Genomic DNA, 26,680 nt, shown 5'->3' on the forward strand with positions numbered 1-26,680 from the left:
AGTCCCTGTCTGTGCCCATGAGCAGAGCAGTGAAAACAAGTCCCCCCCACCCCCTTCAACACAAGTCCTTGTAGTCCAGGCCACTTCAGACTTCCCTGCCAGCGACCTCCACAACGACCTTGGTTTATTCTAGAAAGAACTCTGCCTGTTTAGTTCTTGGAGCTCACTCTTTACTGTGAATTCCTGCTTGCTGGTGGTGAGTTGGGTTCACCCGGCTAAGGAAGCATTCACGATTGTTAACCTGCTGACATCTCAGTATTAGTGTTTTCCTCCTCTGGTCCTCTTTGCAGCCTTATGCCTGGCTCATGGAAGCAGTTCAGCTCCAGGCTGAAAAGAGCCAAGCTGCCTTCTTCCCAAGGGCATACATAGTCTCTCTCCAATTGAAGTCAGGGGTCCTCCCCTCTCTCAGGGTAACTAAAACAGTAGAGGCTCCACATGGAATGCTTCGGTCCCCATCCTCTTGGCTATGTTTTTGTTTGTTTGGTTTTGGGTTTTGTTTTTGTTTTTATTCCACCTGGAAAAAAAAAACCGTCTTCATCACTCTCCTCCTCAAGCCCTGTGAGAGAGAGCTAGTATTGTTTTTCAGTCCACTTGTGGGCCGCCTTGCTTTAGGTCAAGCACCGGCATGTCTTCTGAAATGTTAACCGGCCTGTGCAAGCCTGCGTTTCTTCAGTTCACCATAAAATGTTATGATGCCTGACTGTTGCCTTCATGTTTTTATATCCTGCTTCAAAGAGCTTGCATCAAGCTGATGGCTCCCTCCATACTCTAGAGGCCTGTGGAAGACAAGAGCTGTTGTGAACGTTTTGTAGCCTTCCCAGTGGCTTCCCTCTCAGCAAAAGGAATTCCTATTACTGAGGCCTCTGGCCTTGAGTGACCGAAGACCCCTGTTGTCACTGGGTAGTTGTAGGGAAGAGAAGGACCAGTTCGAAGAACGTATCGATGGCTGAGTATGGAAGCAGCTGGCTAACCAGATGGGAAGTCTCAGTTCTGCGCTTGTGGCTGTTGAGGGGAAGAAGGGGTGTATATTGCAGCATGGTCTATGAACACAACCCCATCCTTGCTGCCCAACCAAACCTTACATCAATCCATTTTAGAGCACAATAATCCCTTTGTAGGCTTTCAAGCTTAACACCCACTCCCACTACCAGTCCAGTTTCGCCCAGTGACATTCTCATCAGCAGATTATGGCTGGGGACCTCTCAGGGACAGAACAGATGGGCTCATCGTCCCAGAGTTTTCAGGTTATCATCAGAGAAGGAATGCAGAAGTGAGACCAGGGGAAAATATTGGGAAACTTCATTACAGGGTCTAAGTACACACAAGAGAGAGTGTGGAGAGACAGAGAGACGGACAGAGACAGTCCCACCGTCTCTAGCTAGCTCACTTTAGGGCAAACTTAAGAGAGGGAAGGATTCTGGATGTTCTATGGTGGGTATCCTGGGAATAGATGGGGATTTTCCTGGAGTAGGGTTTACTTACCCTCTCTAGCTTTTAATAGTTTCATGTGCTTGCCCCGGTGTCAGATGCATGATGACAGCAGAGAGCTTTGCAAAGTTAATATGGGGATGCCGTTAGGATAATGCATAGATCAGATAGCTATTATCTTGGGCCATGTTAGGTCCACTGGTCTGGGGTGGTCTTGTGTCTACTGCATGAGCGGGCATATAAAACAGCTCTCTAGAGCACAGGCCTCCAGCCATCATGAAGACTGCCTCTCTCCTGCCTGACTAGCTCCCCTCAACCCTAGGGTTGGGCAGTTGAAATGGCAGAGTCATCTGAGCCTTGTAGGTTCAGGGTGAGATGGGTTGTTAGAAGATCAAGCTGTTTACAACCTCAGTTTCCCACTAGAGGCCAGCCCAAGTGCTTCCTTTTAGAAGGAAAAGAAATGAACACCCAGCCGTCAAATGTGAGGACTATAAATACAGGCACATACATAGTCTAGGGCGCATGACTGTTTTGAGGTCATCCAGGAAGACCTCAGGAGCTATACAAATGGCTTTCAGGAGCTCAAAAACAGCTTTGAAAGATATGCCCTTTATTGCAGCTCAATGCAGGAGAAACTGCATGACCAGAGACACATCCAAAAATACCAAGTATTTTTTTTAAATAAAAGCCCTTGTGGGTCTTCTCAACAGCTTTGGCTAAAAGTGTGTGACTTTTATTAAAAGTCTGGATGCTAATAAAAACTGGGATGAGTCAGAATCTCCTCAGCTCCCTCAATGCCCAGCCCCTGCTCCAAGTTTCCCAGCTGACTGTTCATTTAGATGCACCTACCCCACCTCTGCACACCCGGGTCCCTGAACGTCAGGCAGTTCTGTAGACCCTGGGCCACCAGCATGGAGATCCCAGGGTTCCCGTCCCCAGGAGCTCCTTTAGGTTAGACCTAGTTATGCCCAGTAGACAAAACAGCCACTCTCAGAAACTGGGGTCCTTATGGACAGAGCAGTGCTTATAAAAGAAAGAGGAAGGAAGGAAGGAAGAGAGGAAGGAAGGAAGGAAGGAAGGAGGGAGGGAAGGAAGGAAGGAAGGAAGGAAGGAAGGAAGGAAGGAAGGAAGGAAGGAAGGAAGGAAGGTAGGTAGGTTAAGTTGGACACCACAAATCCCCATGGTGGGGAATGGGGACTGGGGAGGAGATGTGTGGATCACACCATTGTCCTCTGCAGTCTTCAAACTCTCTTTAAAGCTGTAAACGTTTATGGTCCCAAATTTTGGTTAAGTAGGAATTCACAGTAGCTTGCAATTTTCCTGGGAAGAGAAATTGCAGTGTGTGTGTATGTGTGTGTGTGTGTGTGTGTGGTGTGTGTGTGTGTGTGTGTTGCCATTTCCAGCATAAAAATGAAACTAATTCGTGTGTAGGTGTGCTTGCCCTGAATCCATTGCCCTCCTTCTTGTAAAGAAGACACCCAGAGTAACTGTCCAGTCACCCTACAAGAAGCATGGCCATTCAAAACCCTAAATTCATGTACCTGTGCCTTCCACAAAGGTCCTGAGTGTATTGAGGAACTGAAGTTTCTTAGAAACTCTGCCGCCTTTCAGGAAAAGAAAATGTGAAGCAGTTAATGCGGTCCTCTCTGCAGCCCAGGCCGGGGAAGCCATCACGGCAGAGTCCGTTGTACAAATGTGTTTTACTGTATTAGCTAATTAAACGTTTAATAGCTACCACACAGAAGTTGATTGTATGCATGAAACACTCCATTAAAGAGACTCAGGAATGTTAGAAAATGTTTTCCATCCATCCTAAGATACTGATTGTCAAATATTTAGTACCCTTTTCTTCAGAAGGAAGCCAGTAAGAAAGGATGAAAGGTAACTCCTAGCCTTAACCCCAACAGACGCAGCTCCCTTTCAACCTTAGTCTGACCAGGCTCACAAAACTATGTAAACAGGAGCTAATTACAACGCTGAGCATTCCATAGGATTCTTTTTGCACCCCATGTCAAGCTGAACTTGACCAATAATATCCGCAACAAAACACCCTCTGTGCTTGCTCAGGAAAGTGGTTACAGATACTTCTCTGTGTCCACTTGAGAAGCATGAGGATTCTGGTTAGGGTCTAGGCTGCATGGAGCCTTGGGGTCCATTGCAAACAGCCCGGAAAGCAAGCCAAGCCAAAACAAAACACGTATTATTGTGGGCTGGTTGGATTATTACCTATTGGAACCTAAGTATGATTATTAAACCTGCTTATTATTAAAAACAGAGACTTACTGCAAAAGCATTATCTTCCAAGCTTTCATTAAACTAAGTATACTCTTGATTCCCAGGGGCGCAAAGGGGCTTTTTTTTTTTTTTACAAGTTACTAAGTCAACAATTGGTCCTTTCTCCTACCTTTATGTCTCCTACAAAGTCTTCACATAGCATTCCCACAGGAAAACTCTCTCTCTCTCTCTCTCTCTCTCTCTCTCTCTCTCTCTCTCTCCCCCCCCTTTTCCCCCCCTCCTCTCTCTCTCTCAGATTCCTTGGTTTGTTTGGGAACTGCTTATACAATTAGAGTTATGGCTTCAAATTACTCTATTTGTTCTTCTAGCGTCTTGGAAGGGTAAACAACTTGAAAAGCTAAAGCCAGTAGCAAAATAAACAGGCATCTGACCATCCTAACGTCTATCCAGGCCCACATGCTTGTTTTGGAGAAGGAAAGAAGGGCTGGATTGCTACAGCCCATTTCAACGTCATGGGTTCTGCTCCAAGTTGGAATGTTGTTGTCACAGCCAACGTGCTCTAAACACTGAACTGGGGATAAACTAAAACAGTAGGCACGGTGAAGGCTTTCTGAGGAAATTCAATGTATAAGACTGTCTCCCTCTCCTTTTGCCTCTTCTGTGGTCACTTTCCAGAACTTTCACACATACACACCTGAAAGGGATAAGTGGACAATTTCCTTCCAGGCAGGCAGGGACAAGGGCCCTCAGATATCTGATTACCCCATACCTATGTTGGGTAAGAGTTATTTTTAGTCTCTTGACCCTTACCTCAAAGGGCTACAGTTACTGTCAAGTACCTGCACAACCTCGGGGCGGGTGGTGGGCGGTGTGGATGCTGCTGCCATGGATACTAACAGAGAAAGCACATGCGGTAGAACATTTGGAAAGTGTTGCTTAGCATCTGACAAAAAAAAAAAAAGGTCTACTCTTCATGACCAGAGCCCAGTTAATGTTTACTAAGCGTAAAGGCAACTTTACTATTTAAATCCTGGAGCCTGGGAAAATAAGTTGGCAAATGTTGTTTGAGTGGAACATGGCTCCGGGGTTAAAGGCGCCAAGCCTGTGACTCAAGTTCCATCCCCTAGATCCCATGGGCAGAAGGAGAAAACTGGCTCCTGAAATGGTCTTCTATTACATGCACACATCACATTCACACACATACGCGTGCGCACATACATACACACATACACACACACACATGCCACATGCTTCGCCACATGCTTTATGAATTATTGGAACAAAAATGGGGGTGAACCTCACAGAACTTGTATGGAATATTATGACTGACATTTGCATTTTTCCAGTGTTTAGGTCAAGTTCACATCCAGACTGATATCCACAATCTGCAGGCCCCGTTTGTTGTGTGATTTCTACTCTTTTTTTTTTTTTTTTTTGGTTCTTTTTTTTTGGAGCTGGGGACCAACCCAGGGCCTTGGCGCTTCCTAGGCAAGCGCTCTACCACTGAGCTAAATCCCCAACCCCGTGATTTCTACTCTTTAGAGGAAACCGTGCCCCATTCTCTCTTAGTAGTGGCAGCTGCTAGGTAGATTTGTCAGCCTTTCCTTTATCTGCTGGACGATTTAACTACAGAATTGGCCATTTCTTTCCTTCTGCAGCTTCAGACCAAGAGCAAGTGGCCCCATCAGGTGTATCTTTGAAGAACAAAGATGAAAAGACAGCTCAGCAAACACCAGTCTACTATAAACATAGGTGAAGGAACGAAGGGAGGGGATGGGAAGATGGATTTAAAATCAGCTTGTTGCCTCAGATGTGTGCCTGGGGGGACTGACTTCAGGGTGCCCAGGGACCAGTGGAGTCAGCACATAGGCTAAATCTACTCCTTTAGCAAATAAGTCTGCTTTATAATGATGAAATGTGCTTTAGAATGGATGCCGAAATGGAGTCATGCCAATTTGAAGGTTTTGTTCAGTCCGTGGTTCCTAATGACAGATTAAACACTATGGAGTGGAGGGGTAGAGGCTGGGTGGGTGGGGCAACTGAGAGTGTCTCAGAAGTAGAAGCCAGAAGAAAAAAAAAATGCATTTGGTGACAGGAATGGAACTTTCTGGAAGACTATTCTAGAAGAGGGCAGACAGAGCAAGCTGCACAGAGAGCAGGAAAAGTAGGTAGTCCTGAAAGCCATTCTGCTGGCTCTGGGTGATGCCCTAGCCATACTAAGTAACTAACATACTTAGAGTGTCTTGGTTGCTTAGAGGCTGGCCGCACCACCTCCCCAGGGGCGGCAGCAGCGCTAGCATCTACCTTGCAGCCACGAATGTGGTCCCCGGGCTGCCTTCAGGCACACTGCTTCAGGAGCCCCCTGAGCCTCTCCCACAGGCTGGTTGGCACCTTTTCCTACTGTAGATGAAGCAAAGCTCTTTGCTGTCACGGCAAACCTAGGGGAGGTGTGGACAGCGTATGCATATATTGCTTCCCAGACTGGAGAGCTCTTCAGACCATCTACTGTGCAGAAGGAAATCAAGTCTTAATAAACAAGATCTATCCCGAGGGGCTTCACACAAAGCTGCTTATAGGAAGGGGGGGCCTAGATGGCAGGAGACGACGCAGGGTGCCCCTGCATCATCTGACTGAAGGCCACATCTATGCACACACGACCCACAGAAGTACACAGGCCGATGTGGAAAGCCTTAAGACCGACCTGTTTGTGTAGTTACCCCACAGCAGTTTCTGGGTGAATGAATTTGGTGAAGAGCAGGAAGAAGTCTAAGCTTCGGGACACAGGTGTCCAGTTACACTTCCCTTAGGTGGAAATCAAAATGGAAGGTTGCTGGGTGATTGATAGGAAGACATGCGGTGTCCCACATGTGGTCAGCGCAGATGGGCAATGCAGACCACCTCGCCCTAGGGTTAGTATGGTGGCGTGGGACTTCAACCTCCCAAGCCAGCCATTAGGGAAAGAGGGAAGAGGGATGGATTGAGGGAGGGTGACTGACTTCCAGGCATTGAATCTGGACTTCTATCACCGTCAGACTGATGTGGATCTAAGTTGCTGACATAACTGAAAACAATTGACCCTCATTTTTCTTGTCCCCTTCCAAGGATGGAAACCCAAGGCCATGTGTGTTCGGTTTTACTGCTTTTCTTTCAAAAAGGCATCCAGATTGAAGTCAGACTCAATCCCCAGGGGATGATAATAGACAATGGACGATCAAGGGTTGAAGAGACTTGTGACTGCACTCAGAGGAAAAGAAGGGTCACCAGGGAGGGCCAGAGAAGCCAAAGGAAGGCCTGTGGGTCAGAACGAAGCTGGAGATCAAAAGCCAGAGGGAGGAGGGTGGGCCACTGGGCTTGACTCCTCCGAAGTGGCTTTTTTCTTCTTGGAAATCTCACCATGTTGCCAAGGCTGGCTTCAAATTCCTGGGCTAAAGGGAATTCCTTGCCTCAGTTTCTGAGGTATCGGGACCACAGAAAGGCAGCAGAAAGGAACTGGTCTTTCAGCAATGCTTCCTACAGTGTGAGGCCTGCAGGCCTGCAGGGTTGGAAGAGACCAATCTCAGACTAAAGAAGGGGAAGGGGAGCTGGCTCGGTGACCTATGCAGTTCTCTGTGAGGTGGAGGACAGCCTGGTGTACTGACTGAGTTCAAGGACAGCTAGGCCTAGAGAGAGATCTTGTCTCAGAACACAAAACATAATAAGCAATGAAATAAAAAGGGAAAGGACACACACACTCACACATAATGCTTGTTACTCTTTTGCCTGGGAACCAATCAATATTCATTTGAACTATCGTGAGTTCCCAGCCTGAGGCCAGCCTTGATATTTTCAGTGTCTGTGGATCGTGTTTAATCATGAACTACATTAATGGCCAAAGAACCATCAAGAAGGCCAAGAAGTAGGCTGACGCAGTTTTGGGGTCTTGGATACTGGGCTGGTTTGGACTAGTACCTTCTCTTGTCCTGTGCAAGGCTCGCAGTAGGAGGTGGGGAATTAGGTCGGAGTCCAGGCCCTGAGAACCTGGTGGAGTAGCTGGAAGTCCTCAGGCCCCAGAGCTTGGGAAAGGAACGCTCTGGTCGGTTATCTGGGCGCACCCAGAAAAGGGTAGGATGACTTCATTCCCGCAGAGGGCGCCTCCCGCCCCGGCAGCTGAGATGCCAGCAGCCGGTTTGTCCAGGGTGAGTTTTCTTTGACTACTCACTTCGCTCTCTGCCTGGCATCGTCACAAGTCACTTTGAGAAAAAAAAAAAAAAATGCGATTAGACTGACTTCCCTGTTTCCTCCAGTGAGTGGGCGGGCTCTTCCCATTCCCAGACAGAGCTCCTTCATTCAGCTACTTCTGCCAGACTTTTTTTTTCTTTAATAAATCTGAAAAGTTTGTTACCATCATTGAGACAAAAGAAAATAAAGGGGAGGGAAGGGGAAGGGAAGGGAAGGAGGGAGGGAGAAGCAAAGGGTGGGAGGCGAGTGGGAGAAGAGGCGATTTGCTGTGCCCCACAGAGGATCTGAGCTCCAGAGCGCTCTGGCCCTCCTGACACGCTCTAAGCTCCAAAGAGAAGCTACAGTGAGTTGAGTGTGCTGTGCGCGGAGGTGTGGGAGTGTGAGTGTGCGTGTGCGTGTGCGTGTGTGTGTGTGTGTGTGTGTGTGTGTGTGTGTGTGTGTTCGTTCGTGTGTGTGTGTGTGTGTGTGTGTGTGTGTGTGTGAGAGAGAGAGAGAGAGAGAGAGAGAGAGAGAGAGAGAGAGAGAGAGAGAGAGAGAGAGGGCATGCGTGCCTACGAATGTGTGTGGAGTGTTCATGCGTGTACGCAGGGTAGGGTGTCCAGGAGACTGCCGCAGAGGTTCCTTTTGTGGAAGGCGGTGACCTGCTCAGTAGCGACTGGCGCCTCCCCCTCGCTCCATTAGGACACCAAGGCTCATCTTCTCCCTGCAGCAATTTCCATCTACCTCTGTGGTTGCCCGCCCAGCCCGGAGCTGGTCTTCAGGTGCCAGGAGCAGCGTGCTGGGCGGCGGCTTTCGAGTCTCCGGAGCCCGGAGCTGGCGAGGGCGAGCGCAGTGGCGGTGCTCTTAGGGTTGAAGGGGGAGCGAGGGAGGCAGCCGAGCAGGAAAGGGCGTGCTGTCCTTTGCGGCCGGCTGGAGGAGCAGCCGGGTAGACAGCATTGTTACCTGCAGCGGCCCCGCCCCTCCGCACCGCCCTGCCCCCTCACCGTCCCTGGCCTGCAGTCCCGCGGAGAGACGGCGGCGCCGGGACAGCGGGCGGAGGCTGCGCGGGCGCCGGGAGCGGGGGCGCGGTGAGTGCGGGACGACGGGAGCTAGAGCCGGGGCTGCGAGGCTGGGTTCGGGGATGCGGAGCTGAGCGGCGAAGCTGGGAGGATGCGGGGAAGCGCGAACTCTGTTCCCGATTCCCGGGACCCGATCCAGGAGCGCAGGCCCCGTGCCCCGAGGCGCAAACGCGCGGGACTGGTCGGGCATTGGACCCCGAGCTCTGTGTGACGCTGTCCGCGGGTGGGAACTCGGAGGTTTGGTTAGCTTTCATGACACTTATGCGGGTCGCGCAGGTCACAGGAGCCCCTCTCAACGAGGTCTCGCCCTGCCACCGTGGTGTGGGGTTAGGCTTCTTTTGACTGCACCCTTCCCTGGAAGTTCACCTCCGAAGTGGCGTCGGTGCTTGTGGAGTGGCGGGCTGGCAGTCACAGATGGTCCCGGAGCGTGATGGTTCCCGAGCGTCCCGGGTCTTCGTACCCAGCCCAGGAGACTCCTTTTCGCGTTTCTGTCGCGGGCTCCTATCCCTTGGTGCAAAGCCGCAGTGCGGCCGAGAACCCTTCTCCTTGGAGTCCGCGCTGGGGACCACACGGGGTCGCCGCAGCAGTAGTCCAAGCGGCTGGCGGCCACTGTTCGGAGAATCGTGAACTCCGCTGAGATCTGGGACCCCGGTTTGGGCGGGGAAGCCTGGACAGGATGAGCCACCCGGGGTCGGATCGACCGAAGGAGCCCCAGGGGTTTCGCAGCTGGCCTCCAATGGCCTCTGAATTGGTCCGGGACTGGGGAGTGCCGGGCACTCCTGGAAGCGGAGGGTCGATCCTTTCCCGGGATGGTTGTCCCTACTGTCCCCGCTAGGGATCCTCCGCGGCGCGTGTGGGCGTCTCTTCGCCCGGACGCGCGCCTTCCCGGCCCAGATAAGGCGGCCTCTGAGCTAGTGCGGGGACCGCCCATTCGGAGCTCGCTTGCTATCCCGGGATCCTGGGCTGCTCGACTGCCGGACGCTAGTGGCCTTGCGGGGGGCTTGGGCTAAGCGCAGCGGGAGCCGGAGGAGCCAAGGACCTTTTGGTGAGTGGATCCACCAGACCGCGGGGCTAGAGACCAAAAGAGGTGGTGGGCAAGACTTGGGAAATAACTGCTTCCATCCTGACTGTAAAAAATCGCGTTCAGGGCGAGTTTCCCAAAGACCTGGTGCTAGTGTTTAAAGAAACTGTGCTTTGAGTTGGACACTCCGCGGGCACCCTCTCACCACCCTCCGGTGGTCTCTCCGGAGTTTCTGTCCTTCCAGGAGCATCCTTTGGCGCTCCTGGGCCTATTCTTCCTGGTTTGGGAACTGGATGAGAAGAAACTGGAAATGTGCTTTCAGAAACAGGCAGCTGTGAATGTTTGTTTATGTGACGTGACAGATGAAACCTGCCATCGTGGGTTCTCTAGGCCGGCTGAAATGCCAAGTCAGACTGTGCTGCTTGCAAACTGTGTCTATTTCTTGATTAAGAAAGGGTTTGAAAAGCCAGGTCGAGGAGGGATGTTCCTTAAGGAGAGAAGACGGTATTTAAGATAGGCAGGAACTTTCCCCAGTCCTGTCCCTCTTTTCCCAGCTGAGAATACTGTGTATGTAGCTTAACCTCTCCCAGTCCTCAACTCATCAGGTGGACAGCTACCCTTTCAACTTAGGCTCATCCCTGACACAGAAGGCAAGAGGAAAGCCACCTGGCTCTGTGTCATTTTTTATTATTGTTGAACAGAGCAGCGTGGAAATCCCTGGCTAGAGCTAGTAGCCAAACAGCTCTTCCAGGAACGTTCTTATTCTAACCCTGTGTGCTGGCTGATCATAGACTGAAGGTTAAGTTCCTGATCATAGCATCCCTTACTGAAACCGCAGTTAAAATGCTCCCCAGAGCAGCAGCGTCCCCGGTGGCGGCGGGAGGGACAGTAACCCCACCTCTGATGAACCATGATTATCACTGGTGAAGATGGGTTCTGTCTTCAGAAAGCCTACTGGTGACGGCTCTGGGTTTAACATCCTCCTCGCTGTAGGGGAGATGCTAAATACAAGCCTGCCTCTGTTTGTCTTGAGGAGATTGATGGGAGACCTGACGTTTCCCAGACAGAATCAGGGCTGATCCCATTGTCCCTGCTGCCAACTGCCAACTGTGAGAAGCAGGGGACGGTGTCATGTGTCCGGGTGTTTGCATCACCTGCCTTTCTCCCGGTGTCTTTGAGTTGTGTGGTGTCCTCCCTATTGTGGACAGTATGGCAGAATATTTTTTGTGCGTCCTCGAATTTAATACCACATGTGACTGGAAAGAAATGGAATGCCACCTATGCCCTTCTTTCTTACCACCTCTTGAACATTGTTAATCGTGCCCCATCAGTAAGTTAGTAGTAAGGATGCAGCAGCCATTCTGGCTGGTGACTGACTCACTGGATGCGGTCGGAGCTAGGACCTTTGACCATTATGGGAGTGGGTTGCCAGAGAAAGGGGCCAGGGACAGAAAGGTACATTCATTCCCCTTTGTTCCTTTAACTTCTTAAAGTGACATTCTTCTCTCAGGCTGGGCAATAGTTATAGAATCATATCAATGCAAGTTCATGTGTGTGTCTCTTCTTAACTCGTGCAAGCTTTTATCTGGCACTTGCACTGTGTATGGCACAGCACTCAAAATAAAAGTCTCAGTCCTTTTAGGTGTCGGTGTCAGAAGACAGTGCCTGGGGAATGTCACACTGCCTTTGATGATCCAGCTCCTTCATTTAGTATTTCTACACATGCACTGAGGGGTTTTATGCTATGCCTGTAACTATCTGAGACTGAATGAATTATTACCTTCCAGATCGGACAGCTTTTTAGTTTACCCTCTTTTCTGTTGCCCCAGTGCTGGGAACTCGATTCAGGGCTTTGAGGTAGAGAACTTGCTCGTGGGACTTCTGTGTTCAATCCCCATCTCTGGGGTGGGGGTGGGGATATAGCAATACATCGGTACCAATGGAACCGGAAGTGATTTGGAGAATTAGGAACTTTAAAAGGGCTCCTTTATGCACAGAAGTAGATAAAACATGTGAGAATAAACTGCCAAAATTACCTGTACAGTCTTGAAAAAAGAGTTCAAATGTAACTATAAACTGTAATTGACAATGAGTCATGCCGGCTTTCGGGGTGCCAGCTATGAAGACAGCCTGGTTATGCCCCTAATGATAATTATGAAAACTCCTTCTGAAAGCCAGTTTCATCTCTAGTGAACCAGAAGTCTGAGCTGAGATACATACCTGTAACAACACTTATTTAGACATTAGCTGGCGGTGACAGCTGGATGTACCGATGCCACTGAATTAGACATGTAAAGTCATGAGAATGACTTTTTAAGTGTCAAATTAATCGTTGGAAATGTCATTTTCTGCTCAGTCCTTAAACTGTCAGGGGGTGACTGTGTAGCTCCGTGGTTGAACATAGCCTGAGCATGCGGGTTAATGCCCAGCTCTAAAGTAGATAAAGACAGGGCTAGATGATGAGCAGTTGAGGAAAGATGTCTGGCTGGCATGCATAAGGGCCCGGGTTCAATCCCCGGCACCACGGATAAAATTAACAAACCTTGGACTGTTAACTATTTCATAAAAATATTTGTCCTGTATTAAATTTTACTGGATTTTTGTTTGTTCTTTTTGAGACAGAGTTTCTTTGTGGAGGACTGGCTGTCCTGGACTCCATTAGTAGACCAGGCTGGCCTCGAACTCACAGAGAACCGCCTGCCTCTTCCTCCTGAGTGCTGGGATTAAAGGTGTGTGCCACCACTCCCAGCCCGGTGGCCTCTGAATATTAAAAGAGGAAAACTCTCACGACTCACAAACTTTGGTAGCAAAGAGAAGATATTACATGCATTTCTAACAGCCAGAACTTTGGCATTTCATCTACAAACTGAAGACATGTTTTCTTTTTAAAACCTTTTTTAGCTATATGTGTGAGTGTATGTATGTATGAGTGTGTGTGTGTGTGTGTGTGTGTGTGTGTGTGTGTGTGTGTGTGTATACTTGGGTGAGGATGCTTTTGGAGGCCCAAGTGTCAGATCCCCTGGAGCTGGAGTTACAGGTAGTTTCAAGCTATTTGGCATGAATACTGAGTCCTTGCAAGAAGAGTGTTCACCTTTAGCCACTGAGCCATCACTATAGACCCCCTTCCCCCACATGTTGTTAAGTCAAATATATTGTTTGTGCAGATAAAGGGGAGCTGTGCATATGAGCAATTACCATTAGAAATAGTTAAATACATTCCTATTTAGCTCATTTTCTCACACAAGCCCATGGAAAAGGTGTTCTCTGACTTCATAGATGAAAAACGCTGAGATCGAAGTGATGACATCTACCCTGCTCTGATTGCAGCTCAGGGAAGTGGCAGAACTGGGCTCTGAGAGGGAAATGTTTCTAGACTCCATTCTTGCTCCCCAGGAAGTCCTGCCAGTTGTGTGTACAATGGTTCCTGATATCTGTGGTGAACTTGATAGGGACAGTGTGTCCTCGTACATCTCCTTTGATAAAAGTGTCAATGGGAGCAGAAAGGGTATGTGACAAGTTTCCAGCCTCTGAAGACTAGCTAAATCCAAGATGACAGCGCCTGAAGGGGTGATAGGAGCCGTTGAATGTACTGTAATTTTGTAGAGGAGAAAATGGAAGTCTAGTGTGGTGATGTAACTTGTCTGGCACACTTTCCTCTAGTTGGGAGAAGCACATCACCCTGTGGAACAGGGGCATGGTGACCCTGGCTCCAGGAAAACAAACTGGGTCATTCCTGCCTTCTTTAAGTGCCCTATCTGCTCCCTTCAACATGGAAGATGCCTTTTGACCCAGTGATTGGCAAAAACATGTCCAGACTGGAAAAAGGCAGGGTCACTAAGCACCTAACGCTTCAACAATTTGGACAGTTTCCCCAAGGGCTGGTATACATCGTCCAAGAAAGCCAGGAAGCTCTTGGGGAACAAGCAGTTTATTCATAAAGGGAACATTCCCGATCCTATAGCAGGCCCTGCTTCATTGATTAATGGGAGATTTCCAAATTGGTTTTACTGCTGGTTCTTTGGCAGTTTTTCCCAGTAGCGAAATGTGATTTGGATTTAGAAAGATAGGCGTGCATCACAGTGCTCTTTGAGATGTCCTCTTGACCCAAATATCTCACCACTGTGGGCCAGCCGACCCTGGCCTCTGAAGGAAAAGCCGGTGTGAGGGCGTTTGCCAGCGCTAACTGTAAACTTGCTCCATCCTCACAGGTCTGGAAGCTGACATGCGGTTCGACTGCCTTCTCTTCTGGCAGCAGACGTCCGAGCCAAGAAGTACCACTGGAGTTTGATGTTTGTGTCTGCTTCTCCGAGGCCAAGGAATTAGCTCCTTAGAAGGCAACAGTACTATGCATGTCATGAACTGTGTCTCCCTGGCCGGCGACAAAGAAAATGGAACTCTTGCCACAGCAGCTGCATTCATGACTGGGCAGACGTCACCCTCTGCTTCTCCTCCACCTCCTCCTCCACCGCCTCCACCTCCACCTTGTCCACATTCAGGGGAGGGCTTTCCCCCCTCGCCCCCTCCCCCTCTGCCACCTCCACTGCCTGGGGGACCTCCTGTGCCCCCTCCTCCTCCAGGACTGCCCCCAGCTTCTTACCTGAATGGCTACAGCTCCCTGGGTAAGAAGAAACGAATGCGAAGCTTCTTCTGGAAAACCATTCCAGAGGAGCAAGTCCGAGGCAAGACCAACATCTGGACCTTAGCAGCCAAGCAGCAGCATCACTACCAGATCGACAAGAAGACCATCGAGGAGCTTTTTGGGCAGCAAGAAGACACCTCCAAGGCTTCTCTCCCCAAGAGAGGAGGAGCTTTGAATTCGTCCTTCAGAGATGCCCGGGAAGAGGTAAGATGAGTACAAGGGTGAGAGGATGAGAGGGGGCAGAGGAAGGCCTGCGGTCGTGCAGCTCCGTGTTGGAGTTGTGTGTTTCAGATCACTTGGCAAACCTCACTGGGGAATGAGAGCGCGAGAGCCAGATGTGTTCCGGAAGCCATAGAAAGGGGCTGCGGGCTGAGCTGGGGCTGAGCAGCAAAAGTGGAGGGAGCGTGCGTGCAGGATCCTCCCAGGCATCCCCATGGACTATGACCTCATACAGAGAACACAGAAGTCGGGGCTGCTGAAGTTGGCTCTGGCCTCCCAGCACCGCCCTGTTGCTAGTGAATCTGCTGTCGTTTTCTCGGGGAGAGAAGTTCAGCGGGAACCTAGGTTTTCCCCTGGGACAGGAGGCTGAGCTCCAGAACCCAGCTGTCTGGGACGAGCTGCAGCCACCTGGGATCAAATGCCTTCTGTTAAGGGACATAGGCACCAGGCCGCGCCATGGGACTCCTTCCCCGCCGGTGTGCCCTAGGCGTGCCCCCATGTCTCAGATCCCCGAATTAAGTCACCGCCTTTGTGGAGATGGCTTTCTAAAGAGCCGGATCACGGAGCTATCTTTTCAGACAGATTTTTGTTTGAAGCATGTTTCCAGTTAACACTAAATGTGTTACTCTGAAGGAGGAAACAGTTGATAAATTACCAAAACACATAAACAACTTACTGTGAATCCTGTGTTTTTTAATCTGTTGTAAAGGAGCGGAGAAAATAGGTCATTGCTGGGGCTGCCTAGATAAGAAAGTGGGCGGGGCCCGGGGTGAAGTATTCGCTCCATGCATTATTGAGTTCTCGAGCCAACAGAATTGACCTCTTTTCCTGCCTTAGGAACATGCTAGCTCCTCCTGCAAGGCGCCCTGAGGGCCCTTTAAGCTGGTTGTATGATCCCTTCTGAGACTGCTAAGAGCATTCTTAAGACATGCAGGGAACACAGGTGACAAATGAACTGTGAAGTGAAAGGCAAAAGGGAGTCATTTGGAGAAGCTGCCACATCTTCAAGTACGGGTCACAGGCTTTTCTGTCTGTCCCTTCATTTGGTCAGATGCCCTTTCCGTACTGGAAGAGACTCAGTCATTTCCTTAGTGCCCTGGCCTTGGCCCAGCTCCCAACAGAGGCATCTGCTTGAGCAGTGTCTCACCCTTGTCTCCTGGTTCTCCCTGCTAGGATGATTGGACAGGCATGTGTATGCAGACTTGGGGCACATGTCCCAGAGAAGCACCTAGAACAGAAGGGATTCTGCTTACTGTGCCCCTGGGGAGGCAGCCCTGAGCTGAGGGAAGTAGCTATCTCTAGGAGCTGGAAAAATTTCAAGGCGTTAAGGACCACTTAGTGCTTTACAGCTGAAGTCTGAAGAGCAGGCTCGGGCTCCCGGGAGAATGCGGCAGGCAGGCAGGCCTGGCGAGGTGTTCTCAGTCATGACAGAAACAGAGTGATCCCTATCTGGGCCAGATCCAAAGTTCAGGACCGAGTCATCTCTCGGTCCAACTTCTTCCATTTCTGCAGTCTACATCATAGACCTTTATATTTTTTTCCTTAACTTCCTTTTTTAAAAGTTATTTTTAACTAGTACGTGTGTTCGTTTGGGTTCAGAAGTACTCACATGCTACAGTGTCAGAAGGAGGTCAGAAGACCTCTCTGTTGGTTTTTGCCTTTTATCTTCTTTGAGACAGCGTCTCTCTTGTTTACCACAACCTTTACCCAAACCTAACGGCAGGCCAGCTGGCCCACGAGCTTCCAGAGATTTCCCTGTCTCTGCTTCCCACCTTCACACAGGAGAGCTGGGATTGGAAGTCTGTGCTGCTGCAGTGCGGTTTCCTGTAGGAGCTCTGAGGATGACCAGGTCGTCATGCTTGTTTGGCAAACATTTTACCCACTGAACTATCTCCTTAGCTCTAAAGAATTAGTTTTAATTCGGTAAAAGATGTATTCATCTGATTTTTATGTGTATGAGGGCTTCGCTTGCATGTGTGTCTGTGTACCACGTTTATGCAGTGCCCTTGGAAGAAGGCATTGGGAGAAACTGGAGTTGTAGATGGTTATGAGCTACTGTGTGTGTGCTCACCCACTGTGAGCGCCACGCATCCTTAACCACTGAGCTATCTCTTTAGCCCACACTGTTATTGTTGTCTAGATGCTGAGAATGGAGTCCAGGGCGTTGCCTACGGGAGGCAAGTGCTCTAATACTGAGTGAACCCCCAGCCCTAAATGTATGTACTTCAATGTGCACTACATATAAGACGTTCTACCTTAATGGTTTCTAGTGCATCCGTATAGAGGTACAGAGAACACCATTCATCTCCAGAACCCTTCCCCCGGGCAAACCTGAGCTGCACACCCATTAAACAAGGACTTCCCATCCCCCTCCTCCCTTTGGCCCTTGGCAGCTCCATTTTTCTTTCTGTCTCTGTGAAGTTTATTACTCCGGGTACCACATTTGTCTTTTCATGGCTGATTTATTCCTCTTAACCTGATGTCCTCAAGGTTCATCCAAGCTCAAGCATGTGTCAGAGACAAATCCCCACAATATTCCTCTGTGTGCGTATACCACGTTTTGCTATAAATCCCTCCGTCCTCGGATAGTTGGGCTGCTTTTACTGTTTACGAAAGATGCTGCTGTGGGCACGGGACACAGATAGTACTTTTGACACGTGTGCGTCTGACTCCAAGAGATAGCGTGTTAAAAAGTTAACATGGCCGAGCGCCAAGAGATGACCCAGCCTGTCAGCTCTTCTCTAAGCAGGAATAAGGAGTTAGATTGGTCCTCTGAAGTTCATGCTAGTTGACACTGCCACCTAAGAGATTATTGGAGGATATTTTTTATTTTCTACATTACATTCAGCATGACTGGAAGTTTTAGGAGTGCCTTTCTTGTGGAAATAGCCTGGTGTGTGCCATTTTCTTCCCTCAGTGGAACGTCTCCCACAGAAGCTGTAGTTCAGCAGGGCTACACTCTGACAAAGATCAGTCATAAATCTTCCAGCTCACCCTGCAGTGAGTGGAGTCCGGGGTCAAAAGCAATAGTCCTCACCCTCTGTCCGGGTGCCCTGGAGAACATGTGAACAGTATGTTCCTCAGAGGCCTGCTCCTGAACAGACAACAGGTCATAATTCTGGAGGTTCAGACATGCAGAGGAGCAGGTTGGGTCCCTTGTCATATGATAACCTCTCATAGAAATGGCCCGATCCTATATGATTGGACTTTTATTTTAAAGGGCTTATACAGTGTTTCTAGAAAGTTCCATTGTGCTCCAGAGGTAGAATTTGCTGGAGGATAGGGAAGATGTTGGTTTCGGAATGCCAGGCACAGACAGAGCAGCACTCAAAATAGTAAATTGGGGGAAGGAGGTTATGAAACGCTACCATGGTTGTATCCTTGTTACTGAAAATTAACTTGGGAGATCACAGCTGTGATGGTGTCATAGTAATTAAGCAGTAATAAAGCAATTGGAGATATACTGATATGGGCTGGGCTCCTAATAAAAGGTTCAGCTCAGACTTCCTTTCACAGTCCACTGATGCCAGCCACGAGACATTGTCAAGCTCTTGCCCATACACTGCAGATGTCCCCAACACTGGTGTAGCTGTCTCTGTCTCCAAATGCTGGTCTTAGTTGAATTTCCATCTCCCTTTATAATCTGAGCAATTCTTTTAAACATATTTTATATTTAAAATGTTTATTCATTTATCGTATGTGTTTGCCTGTCTTTATGTGCACCACAACCATCCACTCGGAGGCCAGAAGAGGGATTCAGACCCCTGGAGCCCAGTTACAGGTGTTTGTGAGCTGCCATGTGGGTGCTGGAGACTGAACCTGGGTGCTCTGCTAGAGCAGTGAGGTCCTTAGCGACTGAGCCTTCTCTGTATAACCCTTGCATGACTCTTCAGGATAACAATATGGTTTATGGCTTACCAAGTTGGTGAACTCTAAAGAAACGAAAGGAGAAGCAAACAGAATGGACCTAGGGCACAGGATCCATCTTCCTAGGTGAGGACAGATCAGAATGGGGACTCGCCAGCTGTCATTCACCGTGGTGACTGTGAGACACTGAGTGAATATTGACACAGTCTACATGGTAACCAGAAGAGAATGGGAGTGAGAGGAAGAGGGAGGAGGAGGAGTTAGGATCAGGGAGGGAGGCTACAAGAATGATGGATGGCTCTTTCTTAGCCCTGTGAGCGACGCTGCTTCATCCTCCCACACCCTCATTTGGAAACCAGTCATTCTGTAATCATAATTACATCCCCATTATGTCCTGAGACTCTGGGATGTGCTCACAAGCCAGAACTGTAGAGCTAGAGTGTGTGGATTAAAACAATGTATATTCTTCAGGTTTCCTTCTTTCTTTCTTCTCCCTCATAAAGTAAGGGGTTCCGGTAGATAGTCAGCCAAAGCTATAAGGACGGAAAACCGTCAGACACCGAAGTGGTATGAGACCTGCACTGAAAAGATAGAGATTTAAAATTGCTTTTGCTTTTCAGGTTTTAAATGGGGTGAAAAGAGCTGCTGGCTCAGGTGACCCACATATGTAAGGAGGCCCCCTTTGACACAGCAAAGTGAAAGTGGTTTATAGGATTGGGATTTGGCTCAACAGTAGAGAGCTTACTTAGCAACACTAAGGCCAGCATTCAACACCAGCACCAGGAAGTCAAAACCCCAAACCACAAAACCCAAAACACACCAGCAAGGAAACACAGTCAGTGAATTAAAGGTTTATTCCTTCCACCTTGAAAACATGCTAAATGAAGTAAGTCCACCATGCGGGGGAATCCTAATTCTGCCTATAAGAGGGACCCAAGGCCTGGAGAGATAGGTTAGTCAATAAAGCGCTTGCCTCAAAAGCACGAGGACCTGGGTTCAATCCCCAGGACCCACGTGACGGTGCAGAGTGTGGTGACACATGCTTGTAGTCCTAACAATGGGGAGGCGGAGACAGTTGGATCCCTGGACTCATGGGCTTGTTAGTCTAGCCCAACTGGTGACTTCTAGGCCAGTGACAGATTGTGTCTCAAAGGAGGTGAACGGTGTTCTTACAGATGACTCAGACAGTCGTTTTCAGGTCTACACATGTGCACACCAGTGCACACAGACACACACACACACACACACACACACACACACACACACACACACTCTCACACACACGGCTTAAAAAGTAGAGAAAGAGGATGGAAATCTCACGGAGATAGAAAGTACCAGCCAGGGCCATTGGCTAGGGTGGGGCGTAGTAACTACGGTTTAATGGATTCAGGACTTCGGTCTTGCAAGTGTCAACACTTTGGCGCTGGATGGCATCATGGTGTCATGTGGATACACATAATGCCACCAAGCTGTACACCCAGAGTTGGTCCCAATAGCTTCTCCCTACAGTTGAAACAAGTTTCTCCTTCTGTGAAGGGTACGGGAGGCAAGCTTTGTATCAGACGGATGCTGAGGAAGATGGTGTAAGAACTGGGCTGGTGGGTTAGCACAGTAGTCGGGCTCTTGCCAGACCCTGCACTCTTCCCCTATAGAGAGAATGGGGAGAAGGGGCGACCTGGTACAGGTGGCACGGAGCTGGTCGTGGCTGGGCTGACACATCCTGGATTTGGCACTTTGTCTTCTCTGACTTAGCTTTTACAGCCCTGGGACTTTAATCAAGTGCCGCTGTATGTGTGTGGTTCCAGCACAGCACGGGCCAGTCCTAAAGGGCTTTGCAGCCAAGGCACTGGCTCTGTGGCAGCCAGAGTTTGGGAAGTGAGATAAGCTCCTTACATGGGCAGCGATAACCCTCTTGAAGGGCTTTTAAACAAATGCCTTTATAGCTCTTCTGAGAATCCCGTTTGATAAGACAGCGGAGTCAGTCACCAGGTAGAGGTGAGGGTGCCAGAGAGCAGGTGCTGTCCTGAAATGCTATCTTTCCTCTCTTGTTCCTTGTTTGGGTGAAGTGCTGGCCTTTTGTTTTCTTGGTAAGCTGATCAGTCGTGACCAGCCCAGGCCTTTCCTTAGGGACTGGCTGACTGTGACCAATCTCAGAAACAGCTTGGTCTGTGGGGACAGCTCGTGCAAGCCAGAGCTGCCCTTGACTTTGAGCATGTTGACTACCCCTTTGGGGGGGCTTGGGCTCCTGGAGGCTGGTCTGTCTGGTGAGAACATGATGTCACCTGCCACCCTGCACTAACGACACCAGGGATGCCCCTCCACTTGGCCAGACTGTGATTGGATGCTTTCCACAGACCTGTCCCGGATTCTGGAGAGACCTCCCCACCTTGGTGTGGGAGGAGGCTACATTTACTGAATCCATGGGAGACCCACCAGTACTAAACTCACAGGAACCAGAGGGGAAGAGAATCAGAGGGAACCGGGCTAACACTCTGTGCCAACACAGCTTTGGGGGAAGCCACAAGATGACACTTCTGAGGTGCAGTTTCCTTATCTGTCAACTAAGGATAATAAGAGTAATTTCTCCCTTGCTTTCCAGCAGTGGTGGCTATGGCCCCACGCCAAGTATTCAGAGCCCCGCAGGGTGGAAGGGTGAACAGGATGAGGGTGGAGTTGGAGGTGGGGGTGGGGCGGGGGAAGGATGCTGCAGTCCAGTCCAGGGTTAAACACAGCAAGGGGTGGCAATTAAGTGAGAGATTTCTACAACAGTCTCGTTTCCATTCCAGGTAGACATGGATACAGCTATATCAGTGTGCGTGTTCCTACTTGCAGCCTTTTAATTTACACGTTTTAATGAGCAGTTTTCTGTCTTAATAAATTGAGGGCCCCCCCCCCGTTCCAGTAGGAGTGTTTCTCCTTACAGTGTTAAGTTTCACGGGCTCTATTTATTCCTCTCTTTCTCTTGCTTCACACTGAACTTGAACTGAGGTCCCTGGGTAGGAATCCTACGGTGCCCTCAGCCTGGAAACTGACTTTATAGCTGGCAGGTGATTGTGTTAACATCAAATAAACCCATAGGTTAGTAAATAGTGAGGTGGTTTAAGATTAGTCTTCAAAAGGAGACAACTACACCTTGTAAAAATTTAACCTTACAGCCAGGAAGTGACATTAACGGTCTCGCTGTTGTCTACAAAGTTGAATCGACCCAGAGATGGAGAATTTGGTCTGAAACCTGATTCCCTTTTGTTCTTGATGAGCCTCCCTTTACCGAAAGACAGACAGACAAGAAGGGAGTAGCTTTCAGTCATCTTCTGTCCCCTATCCTGAATGCTCACTTCCAGAGGCAGAGATGACTTCTCGGCAAACCCCTAGAGGTTCTAATCTATATTTTACAGCATCTTCTTATTGTTTCTGAATATTTATAACTTGCTATAGCCCAGTCTGGGCTCTGATGGTACAATAGGATAGTTATATAGCATCCGTTAAATCAAAAGAGGCCGCATACTGCCAGGCCGGGTGGTGTGCACCTTTAGTCCGAGCAGGTGGGTCTCTGGGATTTTGTTAGTAGCCTGATCTACGCAGTAAAACCACTTATTATAAAGCACCTTCTAACCCAGAGACAGGAAAAAAGTGTAAGGGAAAATGTATGGATCTAAGACTTCTCGACAAAAGAAAAATGTTTTTAAAACCTTCTGAGCAAACAAAATGAGCAAACAAAATGTAGAATCCTTTCTTTTTCTTTTTTCTTTTTCTTTTTCTTTTTTTTTTTTTTTTTTTTGGAGACAGTCTCTGACTGGCCTTGAACTTCTGATAATCCTCCTGCCTCAACCTCGTGAGTGTTAAGATCACAGGTGACTACGATACTTTCTTACTTTCTCCTAATGGGTGAGTTATGTCTGTAAATCAGACCTGGGACCCAACCTCAGCAGAGTCGTTGCCTTTTCTACCACTTCAGTTCTCACATGGTTCCCGCCATGCTAATATCTAGGCTTTAAGTATGGGCTGTATGTGAAAAAAATTTAAATCAAAATAAAACATTATCTATTTGAATGTATATACTGGTATAGTAAATCTATATCTTGTGTATTATTTTGGGACTGGAACCCAGGGCCTTGCACATAGTAGATAAGGGCTCTACCACTGAACTACCCAGCTCAAGAATGAATTTGGGGAAGGGGCAGTGTGGCTTCCGTCACATAGACCAGGCTGTCCCTAACTCACTGTGTAGCCTAGGCTAGCCTTGAACTGCCTCTCTTCCCTCTGTCTTGTAAGGGCTAAGCCGGCAGGTGTGTGCCTCCTTCCACACCCAGGGCTGTGTGTGTCTTTTTTACTGCTGGGGAAGGACAATAAAAATTTTCATAAAACTGTATTAGGAACCTGTGTTAATTACCATGTCTACATATTAGAAATTGTCCCCTTGTGCATCAGAATTAGTCTTTGACAGGGTTTTTAACTTTGTTTCCTCAAGTTGCTTCATTTCATTTTTATTTAGTTATTTTGTTGTTTTGGGACAGGGTGTTTCTGTGTGGCCCTGGCTATAATATACTACAATTCACTATGTAGACCAGACTGATCCGGAATTCACAGAGATCCGTCTGCCTCTGCCTCCCAAGCACTGAGATTAAAGCCTGGACTGGCTGTTTTTATTTAGATTCAAAACGTTGTATGCATCTGTTTTTTTTTTTCCAGATTGCCGTCTTGGATGCAAAGCGAAGTATGAACATTGGCATATTTCTTAAGCAGTTTAAAAAGTAAGATGTTCGCATGTCTGGGATTGTACCTATAGCCATGCTGTGAGGTGTCACTGAGCTGAAATTCAGATTGCAATCTTAGCTAGGGACATTCCGTACTCTTCCACATCCTTCCTAGATGTGTGACACTGTGGTCTAACAAGTGTCTGTCTTCGCTGTGAGCTCATAATCTTGAAATGAGGAAGAAAGGCCTTGCAGTGTCCACTGGAGCCCTGCATACCAAGAAAGTATGTGTGTGCATGTGTGTATGTGTCTCTGTGTGTATGTGTATATGTATGTGTATGTGTGTGTATATTTGTATATGTGTGCATGTGTGTATGTGTCTCTGTGTGTCTGTGTCTCTGTGTGGCTGTGTGTGTATATGTGTGTCTGTGTCTATGTGTGTATACGTATGTGTCTGTGCGTATGTGAGCATGTGTATCTATGTGTATATATGTATGTGTATATATGTGTGTGTTAAATTTTTTGATGATTTCAGATACACTTATACAGGGTTTGGGGAATTTGATCCCTCATTACTCTCATCCCTGCTGCCCCTAACTAGCTAACAAGTCCAATTCTATTTTGATGTCTTCTTTTTTCGCCTACGAATTTAATTTTTATGGTTGCTTACATGAGCCGAGGGGTCATGTACAGGAGCACAGGCAACTTATCAGTGGCTATACCACTGAAGAAATGGCACTGGCCCCAGGACCCATTCATTGTTCATTGTGCCTCAGGCCGGCGTGAGGCCTCGGGAGCCCCTCATCAGGGAAAGTTTTCACTCCTCCTCCCCTAAAGATCCCAGTAGCTGGTGCTGCTGTCTGCCTCCCCGGGATTCCTGGGGACTTTTTCTGGAGGAGGGAGCCTTAGGGTGGTTTTCAGTGGCACTGGTAGGTCCTCTGGACCGGGAAGGAGCAGGCGGAAGAGAGGGAGGGGATGGCAGTGGGGGAGGGGGATGTGATTTAGTTTCCGTGGGCGTGCATCCCTGTTGGCAAGGCAGGCAACCAATGCAATTCCATATCTTTTCAAGGTCTCCTCAGTCCATCGTAGAGGATATCCATCAAGGAAGGAGTGAGCATTACGGATCAGAGACGCTTCGAGAAATCCTTAAGCTTTTGCCAGAGTCCGAAGAGGTAAGGAACTTGGCACGCTGAGCTTTGGGTGTTTGGAGTGGGGTGCGAAGCTGTATGTTCTACTGGGTGTCAGAGGCCTGGTGCAGAGGATACTGTCCTTCCCGGGGTCAGAAGGGTCTCATGTCAAAGTAAAAGGTGACAGTCTTACAGAAAGAGCCAGGCTTATAGACTCAGAGTCTCTGTTCACACGGAGCGGTGCAGTCACCGAGAAACTCGGGTAAGGTTCTGAACACCTGCGAACTTTAGCTTCCTCACCTGTAAAATGAGGACAATAGCCCTTACCTCATCGGTTCCCAAGATGACTAATCCCTGCTCATACAGACAGCACCATACTTGGCACACGGGAGCTCAATAAATTACAGTTTTCTTTTCCATCAATTTAACATTTGACCTTTGCTTAGAGTGAACCCAGGTTATAGTAGCTACACCTTGGGGTACTTTATTTGTTTGTTCTTTTGGTTTTGTTTGTTTGTTTGTTTGTTTGTTTGTTTCAAGAAAAGAAAAGCAGTTTTGGATAAAGATACTATAAATGTCAGTGAGTATTAGCATAGGATGTTGGTGTAACTGACTAAAAGGGAGAAGTTGCTATGGTCACAGAAAGTACTGTGCTAGGAAGGTATTAGTCTTGTTTAGACCAAATTAGTTAGTTAGTGGGTAATTAGGAGCCTCACAGGAGACAAGAGAATAGCGATTTAAAACGACGAAATATATTTCTCATTATTGTGTGTGTTGGGGTTGAGAGATTTGACACAGTGCTCCACTGGAGGTCAGAGGGCAGCTTTGTGACCCTCCGGGCTCAGACCCAGCCCACACACACCTGCCTTAAAGGCTAGAAAGGTCCTTTACTCACAGAGCCAAACCCCTGGGCCTCGGCACTAGACTAGGAATTGTTAAAGCCGTCCACAGTTGTGACAATACCAACCCTTATTTCCGAAGAGAGAGTCAAGAAGAAATTACCCATATCCACATGCTTATAATCACTGAAATAAAACAGTGTATAATTTTATATAAGATTTTATTTCTGTAAATAAAAGTAAAAAGAGGCATTTTATAAGTGAGAGGTTGTGGTGAAGCATGGATCCCTTGTACTATAAGAAAACCAAATAAAGAGGGTAAGCCTCCCACAAATCCTCTTTTCCAAAAGTCCTGTGGACTCCTCACATGAACCCCTCATCCCAGACATCATTAAAGTTGACTTTAATGCCACTAATAACAGGAGGGGTAGAATTTTTCCTTTTATGTTGACTGGTATTAAGTTCACAGTGGATATTAGTGGGTAACTGGAGACTCTAGTTACATTCATATATGTCTGATAATGGAACTCTCTCTCTCTCTGCCCCAGATTTTGTTTACAAATGAAGTGTAATTTACTTAAGCCCAGATTCATTAATGGCATTTATTTATGTAATTGAAAGGTCTTAAAGACCAGTGGTCCTTTCTCCTTTTTTTCTGTGTGAAGAATGGGGGTTTAAGGATCTTTGCTAGGAAAGTAGGGTCTAATGAATCTGCATTTAAAAAAGATCATTTGCTTTGGGCTAGGGGTGTAGCTCAGGGTGCCCCCTAGCATGCAGCCCTGGATTTGAGAGGGTTTGGCACTGTATTCCTGCATGACCTCTCTCCTGACCCTCCTCAGGGTTGTTCTGAGTGCTCAGCCCTGACTGAACTTATCAAATTTGACCGTGTGTGTGGAGGTGCCCACAAGGCTCCTCATGGTAAACTGAGGCCTGAGGAAGGCTGCCAGCTTCATGCTGTGACTTGTGACGAGCTGGGAGGCACCATTTCTTTAACGTGTGTTTTTCATGTCAGTTAAAGGATGATTAGAAAACACAGAGGGGTTGTTCCAAAGAGCAAATAACTGTCAAAACGCCTCTAGTTTAAAGATTCTTTTTCTGTCATTTGAGTTTTGTGGGATTTCACTGGAGCAGAGACTGTACAATGGTGGGGGTGGGGCAAGTGAGGAAGAAGCTCTTGAGAGCTAGCCTGGTCTCCCAGGTCCCCCAGTTCCACTTAGTGAGCTAATTGTGAGTAGTAGCCTGGGATGAGACCCCCTGAGGTGCCTTTGTATCCCCTGACTGCAGGCCAGAGCATACACACACCTCTGTGCAGGGTCACCCTCAGTCTAATCATGT

General features: G+C 48.3%; 1 protein-coding gene across 2 annotated transcripts in view; it reads left to right on the plus strand.

Annotated features, from left to right (window-relative positions):
• Positions 1-8,844: 8,844 nt before the first annotated feature.
• Fhdc1 (FH2 domain containing 1) overlaps positions 8,845-26,680 on the plus strand; it is a 37,391-nt gene continuing 19,555 nt past the window's right edge. The window contains exons 1-4 of one of the 2 annotated variants that reach the window (XM_032898165.1): positions 8,845-8,948; positions 14,169-14,803; positions 23,375-23,436; positions 24,449-24,551. In XM_032898165.1, coding sequence (XP_032754056.1) covers positions 14,306-14,803; positions 23,375-23,436; positions 24,449-24,551 — 663 coding nt within the window. In that variant the 5' untranslated portion in view covers positions 8,845-8,948; positions 14,169-14,305. Of the gene's footprint in view, positions 8,949-12,941; positions 12,998-14,168; positions 14,804-23,374; positions 23,437-24,448; positions 24,552-26,680 lie in introns of those variants that run through there. The other variant, XM_032898166.1, reaches the window with a different exon arrangement.

This window comes from Rattus rattus, chromosome 3 (genome assembly GCF_011064425.1).
Source record: "Rattus rattus isolate New Zealand chromosome 3, Rrattus_CSIRO_v1, whole genome shotgun sequence".
Lineage (NCBI taxonomy): Eukaryota > Metazoa > Chordata > Mammalia > Rodentia > Muridae > Rattus > Rattus rattus.